The sequence below is a fragment of the Rattus norvegicus genome, chromosome 10 (assembly GCF_021556685.1).
Source record: "Rattus norvegicus strain SHRSP/BbbUtx chromosome 10, alternate assembly SHRSP_T2T, whole genome shotgun sequence".
NCBI classification, from domain to species: domain Eukaryota; kingdom Metazoa; phylum Chordata; class Mammalia; order Rodentia; family Muridae; genus Rattus; species Rattus norvegicus.
The window spans coordinates 6514429-6535824 of NC_141543.1; the positions used below are offsets into that span (position 1 = coordinate 6514429).

General features: G+C 46.8%; 1 protein-coding gene across 30 annotated transcripts in view; it reads right to left on the reverse strand.

The window, feature by feature from the left end:
* Positions 1-21396, reverse strand: part of Abcc1 (ATP binding cassette subfamily C member 1) — a 126153-nt gene that overhangs the window by 9846 nt on the left and 94911 nt on the right. For 10 of the 30 annotated variants that reach the window (XM_087569738.1, XM_087569733.1, XM_087569731.1 and 7 more), the window contains 9 exons: positions 20162-20329; positions 18164-18356; positions 9429-9510; positions 8018-8123; positions 7183-7393; positions 5865-6175; positions 1958-2157; positions 880-1006; positions 29-130 (listed from right to left, as the gene is read on the reverse strand). In XM_087569738.1, coding sequence (XP_087425864.1) covers positions 29-130; positions 880-1006; positions 1958-2157; positions 5865-6175; positions 7183-7393; positions 8018-8123; positions 9429-9510; positions 18164-18356; positions 20162-20329 — 1500 coding nt within the window. Of the gene's footprint in view, positions 1-28; positions 131-879; positions 1007-1957; positions 2158-5864; positions 6176-7182; positions 7394-8017; positions 8151-9428; positions 9511-18163; positions 18357-20161; positions 20330-21396 lie in introns of all 30 variants that reach the window. The other 20 variants (XM_087569737.1, XM_087569741.1, XM_087569730.1 and 17 more) reach the window with 3 other exon arrangements.

The following is a 21396-nucleotide window of genomic DNA, read 5'->3' on the forward strand; positions in this document are numbered from 1 at the left end:
AAGGGACCAGGCTGAGGTCCTAGCTTACCTCCTTCTCCGTTTCAGAATATTCCTTCAGTCTCTCCACTGCCACAATGTTGGTCTCCATCTCAGAGGACATTCGAACTAGCCAGTTCAAGTATGCAGTTATCTGCCAGTGAAGAGAACCATGTGGGGTCTCTTGGCGGAAGTGCCTTCATTTTTATTAATTATCCATCATGATATCATTCAAACAAACACAGAAATCAGTAACCCACACAGAGCCATCACCCAGAGTGGACACTATGCACCTCTTAGGGATCACACCTTCCAAGGTAATACATGGTCCACACAAGTTATCAGAAAAAAGTCAGGAGATATGAGATAATTCAAAGTACTTGGTGAGCCAGCCAGGTGACCTGAGTTCTACCTCCAGAACAGTAAGGGTGCAAGAAGAGAACTGATGCTACAGAGTGCTTCTGTGGCCTACACATGTGCACTGTGGCACACCCTTCTGGAAGGAAGGCAGAAAAGGGAAAGGAAGAAAGAACAGAAACAAGAGAGGGAAGGAAGAGGCCAGAGAGATGGCTCAGTAGTTAAGAGCCTGTTCTTCCAGAGAAAGACTGATAAAAACTGTAGCCATGTGTCAGAATTCCCATGCTGTAATCACCAGACTCTATGCCTTTAAACTCCATTCTTTTTTTTTTTTTTTTGTTCTTTTTTTTCGGAGCTGGGGACCGAACCCAGGGCCTTGCGCTTCCTAGGCAAGCACTCTGCCACTGAGCCAAATCCCCAACCCCCTTTAAACTCCATTCAAGTCCTCTCCTTTCCCCACCTTGCAGGTACCCAAAGCCAAGGTCCAGGACCTCAAAATCTGGTTGCCAGGAGGAGACCATTCAGCCCAAGAAAAGAGCCATTTACCTGCAGTGAGTAAGACACAGAGAGACCCACCAAGCCAGCACTGAGGCTATGCCGGGAGATGACTGCGAAAAGGGCAGCAAACAGCACAATGCAGTTGCCCACACACTCCAGGCGCACAGCAAGCCACCTATAAGGAGATACATAAAGGAGATCTACAGGAATGTTTCAGACGGCCAGGTGCCCAGATCAAGCTCACAGATAGAGCTGAGCCCTTCTGCTAGCTGAGCTAAGTCCCCAGCACTTCTAAAAAAAGACTTTCTGGGTACCATGAACCCAAGATGTAAGAACTGGATGCTGGATGGGGGCAAGAGAGCACACCAAGGGACTGTGGGATTTGAAGTCAACAACTCTTCATGAGTCTGGTTTGACCAGGTTAGTCCCATTTTAGTCAACAGAATTCTCCAGAAACAATCCCTACCCTGGAATCTCAAATTTTTCTTTAGGAAGACTGCCTTTTTCTTAAGAAATCATTAAAATCAAAAATTTTCTGGAGACTCCCAAGATGCCATCAACTAACTGTAGGAGGCACTGCTATTTGCAAATAAGTATTTTGGGACAAGGGACAGAGCTCAGTGGTGGATCACTGGCCCACATGCAAAAGGCCCTAGTTTTGAGAGTAATCACCACAAAATAATACTAACAATAATGATAAAATAAATAAAATCAGTCCCTTGGCAAGAGAAAGACTTCAACATGAAGAAGAAACAAGGTGCTAATTCCAAAGTTGGACACTGAGCTCTTGAGACCACCCCCATCTGCACCTCACAATGCCAAGGTTATGCGGAGATACAAATGTGGGTGCTCATACTTGCACAGTAAGCAATTTTAGCTACCAAGCCATCTTTCCAGATCCTAGATTGCTTTACTTTGTAGACAAGGTCTCATTTAACAGCCTAGCTGTCCTACAATTTGCTAGGTAATCATGGCCACTTCAAACTCATGGTAATCTTCCTGCAGGTATGTGTCACCATGATACTTTGATGACTCTTATGTTTCCATTTCTCTCCCAGAAAAAAATGGAAGCTGAGGGACTGGGCGCTCAGCTAGTTTCCTCTATTCTACTCACCACTACACCCACCTGTTGGCCACAATGCTGGGGTAGTAGGCCTTCTGGTTCTCATCTACTTTCAGGTCACTTTGGCGAATGAAGCGCTCCTGTTCCTCAAAGGCACGGATGACACTGACCCCCAGCAAGGTCTCATTGAAGTGTGAGTACACAGGGGAACGACTGACAGACTCCAGGCGCTTCAGCTGTCGAGAGGAGGCCACATAGAACCTCTGTAGGAGAGAGACATAATCCATAGGAGAGAGACATAATCCGTGCTGACCCCTCATTCCATCCTCCTGGTGTATAACTGAGAGAAATTAGATATGGCTCATAACCTCCAGGGACCAAAACTCTGAATATACACTGCTTACCTGGTGAACTGTAGGATAGTAATATCAGTGACACTAGGTGTCCTGCCTGCCACCAATAAACCCAGGCAATGCTCTTTCTTGCTTTTAGGTAAAGACAACAAAGCCAAGTGACCGCTTTGGGTCCATGGCTAAGAAGCAGCAAGATGGACCTGAACCAACCTCCAAACTGGCTGACCTCTCAGAAGTCCTCTAAATGCTTGGGGCTTTGCTCTCCTAATAGGACAGTTTTAGGAGCAGGCTTTGTAACTGCCAGAACTCTTTAATCTTCATTTTCTACTATCACAGAAACCTGGCCAAATCACTGTACTTTTAGCTTTTGTTTCTTCTGTACTGAAACAACACGGAAGCCATTTGGCACAGTGGGCTGTGAGGAAAACAGATTAAGAGTCATGGGCTCTTCTGTGAGAGTCCCACTGTTTTCATGTATACACATTCATATGTCACACAAACATACATGTCAACAAGCATGAAACTTATGAAATCCACTAAACCAAAAGGAGCAACTGCCTGTGTCAGCAGCCTCACATGATGGCAACTCCATATATTTGCCCATCCCTGTTCTCTTTCAAATTCATGGCCTTTCATTAATCATTATTGCATGCATATAAGTGTATGTATGCAAACATGTGCTCACACACACCTAAATATAACCTGTTTGAGTACAAATAATGCTACCTGTAAGCATGCTTTCAGGGCTGACCCTTAGGCACTGGACAACCAAATGGTGTGCTCTTCCTTGGGGAGGGTCACTTCTGCTGTTCCTAGCTTTACTCAGTTGCCTATTGCATTAATTAGGGTAACTATTGTTGTGATGAAACACCATGACAAAAACCAACTTGGGGAGAAAAAGGTTTATTTCACTCACAGTTCCATATTAACAGTTCATCATCAACAACAGTGAGGGCATACTGGGCAGTAGTTGCACATGCCTTTAATCCCAGCACTCTGGAGGCAAAAGCAGACTGATCTCTGGGCTACAGAGCAAATTTCAGGACAGGCAGAGCTGTACAGAGAAACCCTGTTTGGGGTGGGGGATTGAGGGGCAATGAAGGCAGGAATTCTAATAGAGCAGGAACCTGGAGGCAGGAGCTGATGCAGAGGCCAGGAGGATTGTTGCTTTCTAGTTTGTTCCTATGGCTTGCACAGCTTGCTTTCTTTTAGAACCCAGGACCACCAACCCAGGGATAGCACCACCAATAATAGGATAGGCCCTCACCCAACAATCACTGTATAAGAAAATGCCTTACAGGCTTACATACAGCCCAGTCTTAAGGAGGCATTTTCTCAATTTAGGCTTCCTCCTCTCAGATGACTTCACCCTGTGTCAAGCTCACATACAACACACCTGTATAGTATATAAGGGCTAAGGCCTGGTAGGCTTTTTTTTTTTTTTTTTAACCCCATTTTGCATGTTCAGAGATTGACGAACTCTTGTCTCCTTGTGCCTTATCATATCAGGACATCATGACAAGTACCAACCTTGGTGGCAAGACCAGCTGAGAACACACATCTTGAACCCTAAGCATGAAGCATGAGAACAAACTGGGAATGGTACATGTGGCTTTTAAAACCTTCCAGCAAGGCTATACCTCCTAACCCTAACCAAATAGTGCCACCAACTGAATGCCAAGTGTTCAAACACTTGAGCCTATGGGACACATTCTCATTCAAACTGCCAGTCAGAATACTTTTTTTATAATTTTAAAAGCAGGGTGATGAAATTGCTCAGCAGGTAGGGATTGGCTCAGCTCTTGCTTCATAAACCTTATTCTTAAATCACATTCCAAGATGGAAAGAGAGAATTGACTATCAACATTGTCCTTTGACATCCACAACTGTAATACAAGCTATTTATTTCTATGTCTGCATGTTACTGTGTGTAGAGGCCAGGAGTCAATGTATCTTCCTTGATCTCTTTTGCACCTTGGTTTCTGAGGCAGGCTCCCCCACTGAACCTAGAACTCGCTGATTTGCTAGACTGTCTGGCTCATGAACCCCAGGAACTGTTCTGTCTCTGCCTCTCCAGCACTGGATCATAAACACACTTTACCTACCTTTCTTTCATTTTTTTACTTTACACTGACTTATTGTTGGAGGGCAGAGCTTCATGCTACACAGCCCGCATGGAGGCCGGAGGCAATGTGATGAAGACAGCTCTCATTTCCACCATGTGTGCCTGCTTCGCCTGGATTGGCAGCATCATGACAGCCCAGGCTTGGCTTTTTCTAGGGAGCAAACTCAGGTGTCTCCATGCTTGCAAGGTAAGCACATTACTCCTCATAGGTCCCTAAGGACATACCATTTCTGGTTTCTAGTGCTACACTGTGCCTGCTCTGAACTGGAGCCCTCAGGAAGCTTTCCAGGCAGCCATGAGGCCATTTACCACATTTTGGTAAATGTAGTCAAGATATTCTAGTAAACAGCTGGCAATGATTTAAAGAAGCCACAGAGAGGTCCAGGAAATGGACCTTTCCCCTACAATTTGATCTTTCTTTATGGTAACATCATTGACCTGCAATGTGATGGGGCCCAGGTATGGGATGGCAGTACCAAGGTCCCCAAACCCTATGTGACAAAAATCCACTATTTGGTATTTTTAATTTTTGTTTTGTTTTTGACACAATGTCTTGCTATGTAGCTTTGAACTCTCCATCCTCCTGCCTCAGTTCCCTGCGTACTGGGAAGATAAGCAAGTGCCACCAAGTGTTTACATTGCCATCATTCCCCAACAATCTCAACGCCCAACCTTATGAATGACTATGCTTCAGTTAAAGCTCAGGGTCCTCCTGCTCTTGGCTCTGACAGCTGAGTCTCTACCCATTCACCTGTCACCTGAATATGTAATCTACACAGACATGACCCAAGGAAGTACACATATGCAAAGGAAAAATGGTTTCTACAGAGGAGATTAGGCATGAACCAGAACAGCTGCTCTTCTCCTGGAGGAAACTGGTAGCTGAAAACCAAAATGCCCCATGCCCTCACTTGTAAACAGTAGTGGTCACACAACTACACTTGATGACTGAATGACTTAAATTCTGATCCAGTGGCCATAGGTCCATTTTCTGTTCCCTTTTGTTAATATCAGGATCTGAGCTACACACATGACAGATATGATGAGCATTTGGACCATGAAATCAACTTAAAGATTGAAGATTTATGTGAAGACAGCAAAGCAGATCTAAACAAAAAGGAAGGTGTTAGTGGCAGCAAGAATAACCTGGGGTGTTGACTGACCCATAGGACTACACCAGCCTCAAAAGGGGCTGTGTCCTAATTTGCTGTGAGCATCAACATCCACCTCCTGATGAGGTTGCTGTCTTTCCTGTCACCACTGTAGAATTTTGTATTTCAGTCTATTAACAACTGCCTCGATAGCTGTGAGCTTTCCTCCAATACATAACTCAAAAGAGTAACACTGATGAGAAAGAGAGCACACCTAGCTACTGCAAGCTAAAATCAGCCCACTTAAGTATTCACAGCAGACAGGAGCAGAGCTGAGTGCCACGGCCACACTCTCATCAGCCCTGCAGAATATAGGGAGACAAGGAGCATCTGAGGCTCACCTGCACAAAGAAGTAAACCAGACCCAAGGGTGGGATGATGACTGCGGCAATGGGCGTAGCCAGTAGGATGATGATGACAGCTCCAATGACACTGAAGAGTGAACCCATGAACATCTTGATGACCTGCGGGATCATGGAGTCCACTGTGTCCAACTCCTTGGAGAATCGGTTCACTAGGTTCCCACTGGGTGTACGCTCAAAGAAACTCATGGGTGATCGCAGGACATTCTGTAGCAGGTCTAGGTGCAGGCGACGGGAGGCAAAGATGCCCCCAATGGACACAGCCATGGAATAGCCAAATACTGCCACACCTAGAATAGCAATAGAGATGTAAGCGTGAAACACAGGCGAGTGATCTGCAGGGTGGTCTTAGGGGTCTCAACAAGTCAGTGACAGTGGCCCTCGTTGTGTACTATGCCCTGTGCTGGGGTTTCTGAAAAACTGAATTTTCCTTTAATTTTAATAAACTAAAATTCAAACCATTTCCCACAGCTGGAGGTTACTGTACGGGCAACATAGCTCTAATAGCAGATGCTAATGCTGTGTAAACCTGGGGAAATGCCACATCCTCTATATTCTTTGTTTTTTCTCAAATATAATATAAAGGCTACAGCAGTTCCTAGCTCTGTGGGGGTAGGGGAATTATAAATAGAGAAACTTAAGTCATCACACCTGATCTTCTGAGAGCTTGTTCCCAAGCTACCTCAGAGACCAGACAACATCTATCTGTGGTTCCTCCAAACAGCCCACACTCGACAGTCCACAGCCCACAGAATTCTTTCTGGGACTTCTACCAGAACCTCTTTCACCAGGAACAAAGGAAAGGAGGGGCTCTGGAGCTGGTGCTGCCAACTTTGTCAGCTGGTCCTCCCATGTTACCTCATCTATAAAATGGGGACAGTGACACTCAGCTCCAAGCCATATCCATCACTAAGTGCTTTCCCAGCATGCCTGGATATAGGAGAAGCACACAAAGTGAAAAGATTCCCTTACTGTCCACATAAGGGAATCAACAATAGGGGAAAGACGTGTAAAAAGCAGGTTTATGAGCACACACACACCTACAGCAAGATCACACACTCTGAGCTGCTTCATTTAATGCCAGTTCAACCAGCAATTAGCCATGTGGCTTGAGCTGTGAGACTCTTTGAAGAAAAGACTGGGAGGGAGAGAGGGTGGGCATGAATTCAGTAAGCATTTCAGGGTCTACCTTGTGACAGGTTCTATCCATCTGGTCTGACTCAGTTTGGGGATGTAAATTCTCTGAGGACTTGGAGACTCAGTTATGAAGTTACAAATGAAGCAATCTCAACCATACCTTGCAAGATGCCCAAGGCCCCATAGACACTTAGTCGAAAATTCCTGTTCTCCTGAGTCCCATTGACAGCAGGGCGGTCATCTGTCCAGAGACTCAGCCAATAGTTAGAAGCCAGTGCAGATACATGATTGCACAGGAAAAGGAAGATACTCAAGAAGGAGATGCAGAGGCCAATGGCCTTCATGTAGTTCCAGTACACGGAAAGCTTCACCTAGGACCGGTAGAGTATTAGCATAAGGTTAGCTATTCCTGAGTAATTCCTCAGCCCAGCCCACCCTCCTGTTCCCAGACCCTGTTCCCTACCATCCCGTTAATCAATGATATCAGGCAGCAATGTCAAAGTCAGGCTTTCTGCCTCCCACAGAGCTTCCAGTCAAGCACGTGAACAGGCTCTGTCATCAATCACCCACTAAACCAAGAAAGCACAGAAGGTCCATAAGAGGCAGAGAACACCATGCAAGTGCCCGGGTGAGTGAGGCGGTACTGGGGAGATTTGCCCTGAGGAAGTGATGTTAAGAGTTTCCCAGCTGGGAATGGAAAGCAGGCAGGGAGCGTGTGACCTTCCAGGTGTAAAGGCCCTGAGATACGAGAGAGCTCAACGCACTTGGGAAAGTGACAAAAATGCTGAAGGGGTTGCAGCTGCCCTACAACTGGGATGGTCCCATTCAATAGTCCAAGCTGCTCAAGCCAGGTAGTCATGTAGTACCAAAATGGATTCAGCAGCTCAGACGCCAACTCCAACTAAAGTCACCTAGTGTCTGTGACCTTGGACCCTGAAAGGTTAGCTGTGAGACTGACATTCCAAGCAAATCATTCTGCATTATGCCTCACTCACCTGCCCTGTCTGGGCCTTGTCTGCTTCCATCAGCTTCCAAGTCTCCTCCTTAACTCCAGACTTCTGCAGCTCGGCTGTGCTGCTGTGCTGCTGGTTAGTAACCACACTGTGGGAAGAAGAGTTGCTGAGATGCCTGTTACCAAGGAGAGCAGGGTGTCAGTCAAAGAACCTTAGGGACTACAAGCACACACATACTTGTGCCCCCGTGTTTCCAGGGACAGGGATGTATATGTCATGAATGGGGCCTGCTGTGGTGCATGTGAAGAGTGTGGGAACAAATCTTTCATGTAGCTCAGTTGGTAGAATGCATGAAGCTCTGAGTTCAAACTCTAGTACTGCATAAAGTAGGCACAGTGGCACATACCTGTAATCCCAGCATCAAGGAGATAGAAGGAAAAGGATAGGGCATTCAAATCCATCCTTAGCTAACTATCCAGTCCAAGGCCATCTTGGGATACATAAGACCCTGCCCCCCAAAAATAAAAATCTCAAACTAAACCAAAGTCTTCTCAAAGCAGTATAGATAGAGCTTAGGGTCACTGGCTCAGAGCCTCTGAGCACTGGCTGAAATCTGAGCTGGTCATATCCAGAGCTGCAGAACTAGTAAACCTCTGTCTGTTTCATGTGAATTGGAACAGGCTAGCAGCAAGCTAGAGCCCAGGAGACTGTAGGCCAACAAATGTACCTAGTTCCTAAAGCAGTGTGACTGTCTGTGATCATATGCTGGCTCACAAAATCCAACAAGTCAGGCCCTGGATCAGTTACCCGAAGATACAGATCGTGTGTGTGTGTGTGTGTGTGTGTGTGTGTGTGTGTGTGTGTGCGCGCGTGCACGCGTGTATGCACGCGCTGAAGGGAGGGAGGAGGGGTGGGGGAGGGGAGTGTTCAGAAGTAGAAACAAACAATTCACAATTCAAGGGCAGTATGGGTTATAGTTCAATGTTGGTCCTTTCTGGGAAGGCTCCTGAAGGATGTGAAGGATGGTGAAGCAGGCAGGGCATACAGGTATTCCAAATTCCTAGGAGCTGTGGTGAATAGAGTGAAGGACCACCTATGCCTTCTCAGATCTCACAGGCAGATATTGGTACGGGAGCAATTCAGGGCCGGGTAGACACACACACACACACACACACACACACACACACAAACACACATACACAAACACACACAAACACACACACACATACACACAAACACACACACAAACACACACAAACACACACACATACACAAACACACACACACAAACACACACACAAACACACACACAAACACACAAACACACACACACAAACACACACACATACACACACATACACACACACAAACACACACACAAACACACAAACACACACACACATACACAAACACACACACACACACACACACACACACACAAAACACTGCTTACCTCTGCAGGGGCTTCCCTACTGCGTCTGTCACCAGTATCCCATTTTCCACCGGCTTTGACTCCTTCCCTAAACCACTGACACCTGGCAGAAGACAGGCAGAGGGGAGAATGTGGCATCAAAAGCTAGGCAGGAGCACAAAGGCCAGGAGCCCAGTCACTTCCAGAAGAGACAACTGTGACTCTGGCTACCAGGGAGCTTGAGAAGACAAAATTGTATTATGCTGAGATCCATCCAAATCTCAGGACCCCAGGGAGGTCCCAGGCTCTACTATTGACTGTTTAGCTGGGGGCAGGTGGCACCTGAAGCCATGGGTGAAATACAATCACTCACAATCAAGTTCAGGTTACTGAGGAGATGCTGGAGCCCAGGCAGGGAGAGGAGACAAGGCAGAATGTGCTGGACTCTAAACATCCAGTAGGGGTCACTGCTTAACACAAGCTCTGCACCCATGCGATGTCAGGCTGTCATTGGAGAAGGGAGGATTCAAAGTTAAAATCTAGCCTGGGCTACATATTGAGACCCCATCTCAAAAACAAACAAATGTCAACCATTGTGACAATGGCATCTACCACAGGCAAAGGCCCAGAGACCCTTAGTGTCAGAGCTTATGCACTGTGTGGTCCAATTACACAGGAGATGCCCAGAATCTGGGGAAGCAGACCTGATACAACACCCATGTCTCTAGTAAGAAGGTTTTGATATTTGAACAACTGGTGAGACTGCGTAGGGTCAGCTGCTAGACACCTACCCTAATCCCAGAAGGATCTACCAGGTGTCAACAAGATCAGAACTAAATGGCATTTGATGGTGATTGGGGGCACCACTGTGCCTCCCGCTCAACAGCCACTAATCTGGATTCTCACCCTACATTGGCTCCTCCATTCTTTAATACTAACAGAAGACAGACAACTAAGGCATCAAGGACTTGGGCAGGTGGCTGGGTGGGTGCGTGTGTGCATGCACACACACGCAAAGTCTGCTCACAAATAACAGCTTCTGAGGTAGGAGTGGCTCAGTAAATGAGCAGATATAGCAGGCTCCTGCCTGGACCCCTACAGGGACTCAGCTCCAGCAGTCAGGAACCCAGGACTGTGGGATTGAGCTTTTTCACTTAGCTGTGTGCTCTGGGGAAATGCAAAAGCCTCTAAATGGGAATCTAGCCGACCCTCATATGAAGCCAAGGCCAAGGTGACATCATGAGATTCTGCTTGTATGAACATTTGTGAACATGTTCCAGGTAATTCTGGACCTGGGTAGGAAAAGACTCACTCCTTTAAACATGCCTTTAAACATCAGTGTCTATGTTTATTTTGGTATGTTATCTTGTGAATACACATGTCTGTAGTAAGAGTTTGGCTTCTTTAAAAACCCAGTTTATGTTCTATGAATACATCTTTGTTTTAATCTCAGGTGTGGGATATGAGGCTGCTTCAGATTATCCACAGCCATTAACTATGACTGTCTCACGCTCAAAGAGGGGCATAATTTTTGCCAGCTACAGATAGTTTAATTCTGGAGGCTCTCAACAGGGAATAAATGCTAGAGCCCCAAGAGGGGTGGAAGGGGCTCCTAAGAAGGCAGGAGTTGCTGCCACTGTTCACACACACACACACACACACACACACACACACACACACACACACACCCCTCTGCCCCACTGCTGTTACATTTGCTATTGATGGACTGCTGGTTTGCTAAGCTGTTGGATATTCTAACAACGAAGACTGAACTTGCTCCTAATCAGCAGGAAGTAGCTTATAGAGGTTTAGGTCTACTTTCCCCTCTTTCTCTCCTACCTAATGTTGAGGGATTGGTAGAAATTAGGGTAAAATAAGGGTTGGGAGGTTGAGATATTAGAACCCAATGAAATAATTTTAAAAACACACCAACACATTGTTGTCTGGATGCACATGGACAGAGGTTACATCATCTCAACTGCTGTTGCTCAGGTCCTGTCCATTTTAATTCTGAGTCAGGGTCTCTCCTATCCTGGGGTCAGTGACTAGGCCAGACTGGCCAGTGAGGCCCAGGATCTGCCTATCTTCATTTGTCTAGTGCTGAGTTTATAAGTACACATCATACCTGACGTTTTATATGTGTCTGGGAGTGACAATCAGGTCCTCATGCTTTTAAGCCAGTACCAGATTCACTTTTAGCTCCACAGCACAGCCACTGCTTCTTGGTTTTTTGGGTTTTTTTTTTTTTGTTGTTTTTTGGTTTTTTTTTTTGTTTGTTTGTTTTTGAAAGCCACAAACCCCAAAACAGTCATGTTAACTACGATGAAAGATAATAAGCAAGACTTCCCAGACACAAGCACGTACAATCATGCATGCATGGTATACCCCTATCCTTCCTGCCCCTGCCTCAGTGGCTCCAGAGGAACTTCTGTGGTGGCTCCTTCTCCACCTACCAGGTATCCATGAGCTGATGGTCCACCTGGATTTTCTTGGGGCTCAACTGTGCAAGAGGGAATCTAAGATCTTGCCCACTTCTCCCTGTTACCCAATGTTCCTTTGCCCAGGCAGTGCTTGTCGGAATTCCTCTCTTGAGACCCTCATGACCTCCTGTGGTCATAAGATCAAGGACCACTCCATTCCTCTGTCCTAGCAGATTCTGCCTAGAGGCCTCAGTTCCACTCCATCCCCAGGTCTCTGACTGACTGGAGAGCCATACAAGTCTTTGTTTAAAATAGGTTGAGTAGGTTCCGTTACCTGTCTCAGAGCCCTTGGTCTAACCCCAACTCCACACTGCTGCATATAAGAGAGTGGGGCCCCCAGTACAGCTATCAGATTTTGCTGCAGGATACTCCTAGTCTTAGTTGTGGTTTTACTACTGTAAACAGATACTATGACCAAGGCAACTCTTACAAGAAAAACATTTAATTGGGGCTGGCTTACAGGTTCAGCGGTTCAGTCCAGTATCATCAAAGTGGGAACATCACAGCATCCAGGCAGGCATGGTACAGGAGCTGAGAGTTCTACATCTTCATCTGAAGGCTGCTAGCAGAATACTGGCTTCCAGGCAGCTAGGATGAGGGTCTCAATGCCCACACCCACAGTGACACACCTACTCCAACAGGGCCACACCTTCTAATAGTGCCACCTCCTGGACTGAGCAAATACAAACTGTAACACTCCTCCTACACTCCCAAAGTCACCTGCATTACCCTTCATGCACAGGGCTGTATTAAACAGCCTTTGAACCCCATCTTTTCCTTATCTTTCTGTTATGTGCCCAGCATTTCCCTCCATGACCTCTGTGAAGTATGCTGGCCAAAGTCACTTGACCTGGGAGATAAGCAAGCTCAGATTTGGAAATATATCCCAGAGTCACCCCCAAAGCTTCAAGGTGAAATTAGTGCATCCCAAATTCCCACCAACAGTGACTAGCTCAGGATGACTACAGCCCAGCACCATAGCCCAGATGCTAATGACCTTCCTCAGCTACCACTTCACTGCCTGGAAGTCATGAGATTTAGGAAAAATGTTAAGAGCCACAGGCAATGCCTTCTCTGTGCTTCTACTCAACTCACCTGCGAGACTGAAGAGGTAAAGTGGGCTTCAGTTTCCCCATCCCACCTGGGCAGGGTGCAGCCTTGGCTCAAAACTTCCTGCAAAAGCTCCAATTATGCTTAATCATCAAGAAAGCAGGAAAGCCAAGCATGGTGGTGCACAGACCTAAAGTTCCAACTACTCTTGAGACTGAGTCAAGAGGACCGCAAGTTCAAGGCCAGTCTGGGCAACATCTCAACATGGAAAGGAAAAGGAGGGCTGGGGGTACAGCTCAGTTACAGGTTTGGCCCAACCTGCACCAGGGCCTGGGTTTGGTCTCCAGCATAGGCAATAAAGAAGAAAAGAGAAGGTGGGTATAGCTCACAGAGCACTGGCTTGGCACAAGCAAAGCCCTGAGTTCCATCCACACACTGTGGGGGATGAGCCTGGAAAGAGCTGCTGTCGGGAAAAGGATGACAAACTAGAGGCTCAGGAAGGAGTGACAACAGAAGGTGACAGACCCTTCCACTGGGCCAGCTGCACACAGGTGAACAAGGCTACTCAGCTCCTGTGTGTCCTGGACACTGCCTCAGGGCAGTGTGGGACCTTTTCTCTGGGTGCGTCCTGTCCTTTAGTCTCCCTCACTAATGCAGATAGCACCATGACATTCTTTATAATTTAGTCTGTCTTTCCTGCCAGAGTCTAGAACACACACTAGTTTTTATCTGTCGTTCTACTCCCAGCTCCTGGTGTACCACATACACCAGGACAACACTGGAAAGGGACACTATTCAATACAGCTGACACTCTGTATACCTCTGATGAGAGATAATATGACTGACAAGTGACAGCCAGTGAGGAAGTGAAACTGACCCTCCAGTGCCTCCAGGGGTCAGAACAGCCACCTCCTGCCCTCAGAGTCCATGAACATTTGCTGCAAAACCTGAGGGAAACAGGCAAACAAGCTCGGCTCTTCTATTCAGGTGGTTTTATAGCTCAATCCGCACAGGGATCTCTGAAGACACACAGTGGCAATGGAGAGTCTTAACTCAGATCTCATCAGAGCAAACACGCTTGCCCACTGAACTTACCAGTAATTTTAAAATGAACACATTAACAAATGAAAGTCACAAAACATCTCTGGAGTCTCTCCTAGCACTAAGTTAGGGTCACTGACTCTACAAGCCAGGCACTGTCCCCTTCCCACACCATCACCCGCCTCCCTCAAGCAGACACTAAAGAATCACAATAGCTCTTGTACTCAGTAAGGTAGCCTCCTCTGAGGGGATAGCTCAACTGCCCCTTACTTTTTTTCTTTTTTGCCCCCAAACAGACCTGTACGATTTCAGCACCTCTAGCATCATTCCCAACATTTCAAGGTGTGAGAAAGACAGGAAGCTGCTGAGGGAACTGTGCCCTGCGGGAGGAACCCTCTGCATCAGCTGGTTAGGATGATGGCCAAGAAGTAGGGAGTCTCTGGTTTCCCAAGGCAAGAAACAGGAGCCTAAACTGTCTTCAAACCTGTGATCCTCCTGCCTGGACTGGGTGAGACAAGTCCATGTTACACCTGGCAGGAGGCAGGGTGGCTGAACTGGGGAAAGGAGCCATTGGGCTAGGAATGAAGTATTTTCACTGCCAAATAAAGTGGCATGCATAGAAAATAAGAAACTGGGGTCAAGGAGAGGGTTTAGTGAATAAAAGCGCTTGCTGCCAAGCCTGAAGACCTAAGTTTGAATCCCTACAAGTTGTCCTGAGTGCCATACATACATGTGCACACACATACACAAACACACTGAATAAACATAGAACAATGTTTTAACATAAAAAAGGCAACTAAAAAACAAACAGTCCTCCATGTTGTGTACAAAGGGCCCTCACAGTTGGGTTTGGGGGCAAAACAAGGGGGAGACAGACAGACTGCCTTCACAAACAGGGTTTCAGGGTTTGTAAGGGTTTCACTCTTACTAATCAAGTTGGAAATGGTAAAATGAAATACAGTGACAGAGATTGCCACAATCTATCACTTGTGCTAAGAGGTAAGGCCAATTCTGCCTGAGAACAAACAGGCCAGACTTAGGGCAGAAAAAACTCATTCCAATCAGATAGGAAGACCAACAAGAATGCAGGCCGTCACGCAGGGAAAAAGTAAGACATAGCTTCTACTCTTCCTCAAGACACAGCCTCACTGTCTCTCCAGCACACACTAACCTCAAACTCAGAGTCCTCCATCAGTCTCCCAGCGGCTGGGATTATAGTACTGTAGCTTTTCTTTCAGACCACTAGAAATAATTAGCAACAGCCAACAAGCAGAAGCAATCCCTGTCCCCACCCCCGTGGATAAGCAACTGTAAGACTAAAATACAGTACAGTACAATGGAGAATTATGCAACCACGGAAGGAGGTATGGCTGCGATGCAGACAAGCCTTAAAAATATGAGGCTGGATGCAGGCAAAAACACCATACTGCAGGCATGAAAAGTTCATAGCAGACCAGACAAGAGTACAGGAGTGCCTGCCAAGGAATGGGGACACTTGGTTTTCCTCTGAAGTGACCAGAATGCTCTAAAGTTAATCATTGTGGCTACAAGACAGTATGTTAACAAACACCAGTTGACACAAATTCAATGGACATAAGGTTGGTATGAATTATAGCTCAATAAAGCTTTTTTCTCAAACTCCCAGTGATCTACCTGCCTTAGCCTCCTAAGTGCTACGATAAGAGGTACCTATAATCCTGGCATCTTACTATGACATTTATTAAAAACCACTATGATATGCTGGGCATAGTGGCACACGTCTTTAATCCTACCACTTTAAAAATGGGGCTTTTTTTGAATTTAAGGCCCACCTGATCTACACAGAAAGTTCCAAGCCATCCAGGACTACAAAATGAGACCCTTTCTTAACCTCCAGCAGTCCGGTCCTCTACTGGGGGTGGGGGGGGGACCTCTAGGAGCCACTGGTAATACCCGAATGCTGATAACGAAATGGGCCCCACTCCCCTAACATAAGACCAAACGTGGGACCTGCCCTGCTGTCAGTCACTCTATGCCCTTAGACAGATGTTTCTTCTCTGACATTCAAGGATTCAAGACTTCACTCATTTGGCCAAGAGATGTGGCTTGGCGGTTAAGAGCACCTGCTGATCTTGCAGAGGACCAGGGTTCAGTTCTCAGCACCTAAATGGCAGCTCACAAAGGTATATTACTCCAATTCCAGAGGATCTGACTCCCTCAGGTCTCCACAGGCACCTGCACACAGTGTACTGATATTCACACACAGTGTACTCATATTCACAAACGCAAACATACACTTAAAACAAAAAATAAATAGTAAGAGTTCCCTACTAAGTTTAGACTGAAATTCAAACCGACTCCTTCAAGGTCCTTCTGGGTGAGTGAGCACCTCACTGTCTCATTTCCTATCACCTACCCTGATTCAATGTCTAGCCTGACCACTGTATCCTCATGTCCAGGTCTTAAATCAAGCTGGTCCTCAGGCCTTTGCATATGCCTACATAGTCTCTGGGTTGCCTCCTCCCAATGCCTGTCATCTCCTCAGGCTCCCAATGCCTATGCTGAATCCCTGGTCTGATCAATCTGTCTTCTACTTCTACATTTTAAGGCCTGCTAGGAGGGGGATTTTCATGTTATCTTATCACCGAACCTGAACTGTGTGTGTCCTCCTATAAAGGTCATATGAATACCTCACCCCCACCCTTAGACTGTTACAATGTCTGGGATAGAATCTTCAGGAAGTTTACTAAACCCAAGATATGACACAGTGCAGTCAAGAAGCCCAAATTCCACTTCACTGCTTTCTCCACAAAGAGGTGGCTGTTAGCCAGGCATGGTGGAACATGCCTGTAATCCCAGCATTTGGCAGGAGGATCAGATGGATGGAGAAGTGAGGGATGTGAAGATAAACTGAGAGGCCTAAGCACAGCACAATCCACAGCCTACAGTCAACTCCTAGCCGCAAAGCTCTTGACACAGGAATTGCTCTCAGTGGAGGGTATGCAATATGAGCTAAGAAAGCATAAGTATTTCATACACAGTAGGTGCTCCAAAAATGTTCAAATGGCCAGGTGAGTGGACAGCAAACATCTTTTTTCTTAGTGACACCAAGCTCACAGGCCAGTCCTTGAGATTGGAGGTTGCCACTTTGATGAGACTTTTACTCCTGGGAAACTGAAGTGGCTCTGCAGCTCCGTCTGAGGACCATCTACCTGAGATCTGTCTGGAGACATGTGGGATAGCAGACAGGTCCCAGAGAGGCTACAGCTAGGTGGGAAGCTTTCAAACAAGTTTCAAACATTTTACAATAGCTTTAACCAAAGAAAGATGTGCAGATCGATGGGGTGTCCCTGTGGGCTGCGAGACAGATGCTGGCGTGGCATCATCTCTGTGCAAGTCAACTAAAGCCACTGCTCCTAAGATGCAGGTAACCAGAGTCCTCTGAGGAGAGCTTATGTGACTAATAGAATAAGAAGCTACTGAGAAGGCTGCAAAATGGTCCCTGACTCACTGACAGAGAGACCTAGGCTGACAGAGCCTGGCACTTCCTTCCTAACTCCCCCAGCAATAAGGTCTGCAGGAACAGATTGAACTGGCACCAAAAACTCAGGCCAGTAGCAGAACCCAGGACAGTAGGTGAGGTAGCTGCAATGGCCTGGTCTGTGTTCTGTGTCAGAGGAGCAGTAGAGCTGAGGCTATCAAGCTATCAGGACATCCCAGATGCCCAAGACTACACTAGTCACCAGGACATGCCAGGCTGCCCCTGCTGTCACATTGCTCTTTGGGAGTAGGGGTGAGGGGAGAGACCAACACAGGTCAGACAATCTCCAGGCCACAAAGTTCTGAGGAACATGGCCACCATGAGTGTTCACACTCTCCACATTAGGCCATGTCCTATGAGCCCGGTGTGTCCTAAGCTACACCATGGTTATCACTAGTACTCAGCCCCCTGAGGAATAGAGAAAATATATTTTTATCCCCTTTCTAGAGATTGAAGAACCGAAAGCCCACAGGAGAAAGTACTTTTACAGAAAGAATAGAGACTTACCTTGAGGTCACAAAACCAAAACCCTCTGTACTTAATCTGCAAGGTTAACCTGACCTACCTATTGGTCTCCAAAAGCCAGACGTTCTTGTCACCTAATACCTTCATGAACTGCACCCCTAGAGTGCAGGTTTTCCATAAGCAGCTATAATGACCAAGGCCAACTCCTGAAAGTCCCCTACCATTCTTACTGTCATCCTCTGAAGCCAGGTCCTGCTCAGTGTTGGCATAGGTGCGCACGAACTCAGCAAAGGCCCCATCCCGGTCTAGCAGCTCCTGATAAGATCCCATCTCTGAGATCTTGCCGCCACTCATGACAATGATGACATCCACTTGGGGCAGGTAGCTGATACCATGGGTGACCAGGATCCGTGTCTGAGGGTAAAACATAGACCTGGCCCCATCAGTACTGTGGAGGAAACACTGTCAGAACCTCCTTAAAACTAGAAGTTCTCTCTCTCTCTCTCTCTCTCTCTCTCTCTCCTCTTTCTCCCCTCTTCCCCCTCCTCCTTCCTCCTTCCTCCCCTCCCTCCCTCCCTCTCTCTCTCTCTTCTTTCTCTCTCCCCTCTTTCTCCCCTCTTCCCCCTCCCCCTTCCTCCTTCCTCTCTCTCTCTCTCTCTCTCTCTCTCTCTCTCTCTCTCTCTCTCTCTCCTCTTTCTACCCTCTCCCCTCTTCCTCCTTCCCCCCTCTCTCATGCGCTCTCTCTCTCTCTCTCTCTCTCTCTCTCTCTCTTTCTCTCTCTCTCAGCAGGACTCACCCTGTTTCAGGCAGGAGCAGCAGGAGACAGAGAAAATAATAGAATCCTGCCTGGTCTCCAGGGATAGACACAAAAAGAATCACACGCATAGAAGCAGTATTGGGGTAAGGGGGGTACAGCATAGAGAGAATGGTAAGCAGTGTTGGAAAGACTATTTGGGAAGGAAACTCTAAGAGGAAGACAAAAGCTATGAGTATGGATGAGGAGATAGAGAGGCCACCACACTACCTGCATTAGATAGCCCATTGTGTGTTTGCAGTACTGAGGTCTAAATTCAAAGCCTCTGCATACTAGGCAGGCACCCTACTACAAGGCTACATCCCTAGCCCTTGTCTTTTAAGGTAAGTTCTTGCTGCATAGGCCAGGCTAGCCCAACTCTCCCATCTCAGCCTCCTCAGTGCTGGGCTAGCAGGCACACACCACCATGCCTAACTCTGATGTTTATGCTTTAGACAGGAACTCTCCCTATCCACCCAGCCTAAACCCATCACAAAACTGGTCTATGCTGCACAGTCCTGCTTGTTTGCCATGCTGGGCAAAGGCATGTATATTAGACTATCAATAGATGATAACCAATCTCTTCTTGAAGAGCTAGGTGGTATGGTCACGGTTTAACAGTTGATACACACAGCACACCACCTCTAAGGGGAAAGGTAGGAATACTTGCTTTGGGTTTCCTGGGTTTTTGAAACCACAGCACTCCTTTCTACACACATTGCTACTTTATAATTAGGAGAGAAGTGTCAGGATGCTCCTCCATGGCTCTAAAAAACAAAACCAAACCAGGATCACAGCCTATTTCCTCCCTGGCTAAGGCCGGCTGAGCCATCTTCCTACCTCAAGCTCTACCCTCAGCCTCAAACCTATCATGGAGAAGGACAACAGCCATACTCAAGATCTGGATGCCCTCATGAGGAAGAAATTTCCTTTAACCAGTGAGGCAATCAATACATATGGGGCGAACAGCTCACCTTATAAAGACCTGGTAGGACACCTGTCTTTGGAGAGCTGGCAGATGGCTCGGTTCATAAAATACTTGTCACACAAGGATCTGAGTTTGATCCCCAGAACCCATGTGAAAAAGTCAGACATGGTGGCACACCCCTACAATCCTGCTATCAGGGAGGCAGAGACAAAAGACAGAAGGATCTTTAGGGTCAGCATAGCTTTAGTCAATGAGGTCGAGGTTCAGGAAGAGATCTTGTCTCAAAGAACAAGGTGATAATGGTACCTGAGTAAGGACAACCATGATTGACTTCTGCCTTCCACCTGTATACACATACGTATATGCAAACCAGTATATACATACTGTACATGCCACGCGCACACACACACAGAGGAAGCATGAAAGCAAGCCCAAGAATCAAAGACTTGTCCAAAGCCACATTGCCAATCAACTGAAGTATTGGCCCTGGGAGAATACCTTGTTCTTCAGTAGGCCCATGGGACCCACCACCTTCTCAAAGATGTGCTTCCCAACATGTGCATCCACAGCCGAGAGGGGGTCGTCCAAGAGGTAGATGTCAGAGTTACAATACACAGCCCGAGCCAGGCTCACACGCTGCTTCTGGCCCCCCGACAGGTTCACACCCTAGAAGACAGTGAGAACAGTGGATTTCTTGGGATCCTCAAGACCCCAGAACCATATAAAACAAGAATGGGGACAGAAGAGCTGCTGATTGGGGTACATGAACCCCAGCAAGTGCTCAGGGAAGGGCAGTAGACAGTCAGGCCTGCTGGCACATCTCTCAGCCCAGCTGATCAGAGGCTGAGAGGCAGGAAGATGGCAAGGAGGGCTAGGGGTACAGTTCAGTTACAGAACATGTGCCCAGTCTATACTAGGGCTTATACTGCCACAAGAAAGAGGAGGTGGCAGCTTTTGACATTTTGAAACTCATCAGCCTATAGAAGAGTCTATAGAAGATACAGCATGGATGGCAAAGACATTATTATTTGTATGCCTATTATATTATTATGTTGTAGCTGACATAGCTACTATTACTGTTAGTGTTCTGTGGTGAGATTCACTCTGAGCTACCATTCTTATTAAAGTCACATAGCAAAGCTGACGGCACCTAGGGCACTCAACTCACAGAGGAAGGGTTCAACACCGAGCAGCAACAACCCACTCGCAACAACGAGTGACCAACATCGTGGTCATGTACAGTTCAAACACCCAATGACACCTATTGAGTAAACTGCCCCAACCTGTGCCAAGGCTGACCCTAGTAGCCAGCTCCCATGGTTTTTTTTGTTTTGTTTTGTTTTGTTTTTGTTTTTGTTTTTTTTTGCGGGGGGTGGGTGTGTGTGGCAGGGGTGCATATGGACAGTGCTAGGGGTATTGCCAGGGCCTTTGCCCATACTAAACAAGTATTCTACCACTAAGTCACACTGTTATCCATTTTTAATATTTTATTTTGAGATGGGATCTTACTAGGTGGCCTAAGATTTCAAGGTTGCTTCAAACTCATGACTCTCCTACCTCAGCTTCCTGCATGCTGGGATGAGAGGCCCAGCTAAAAAGGTCCCTTTGATCTCAGCTTATTGACTTGAAGAAGATGCAGTTCACAAAATCAGTCAATCCTTGACTCCCACCTAACTTTGGCACTGAGACTTGAAGGGGACAGTGTCTCCAAGTGCTACATGCCAGCATTAATA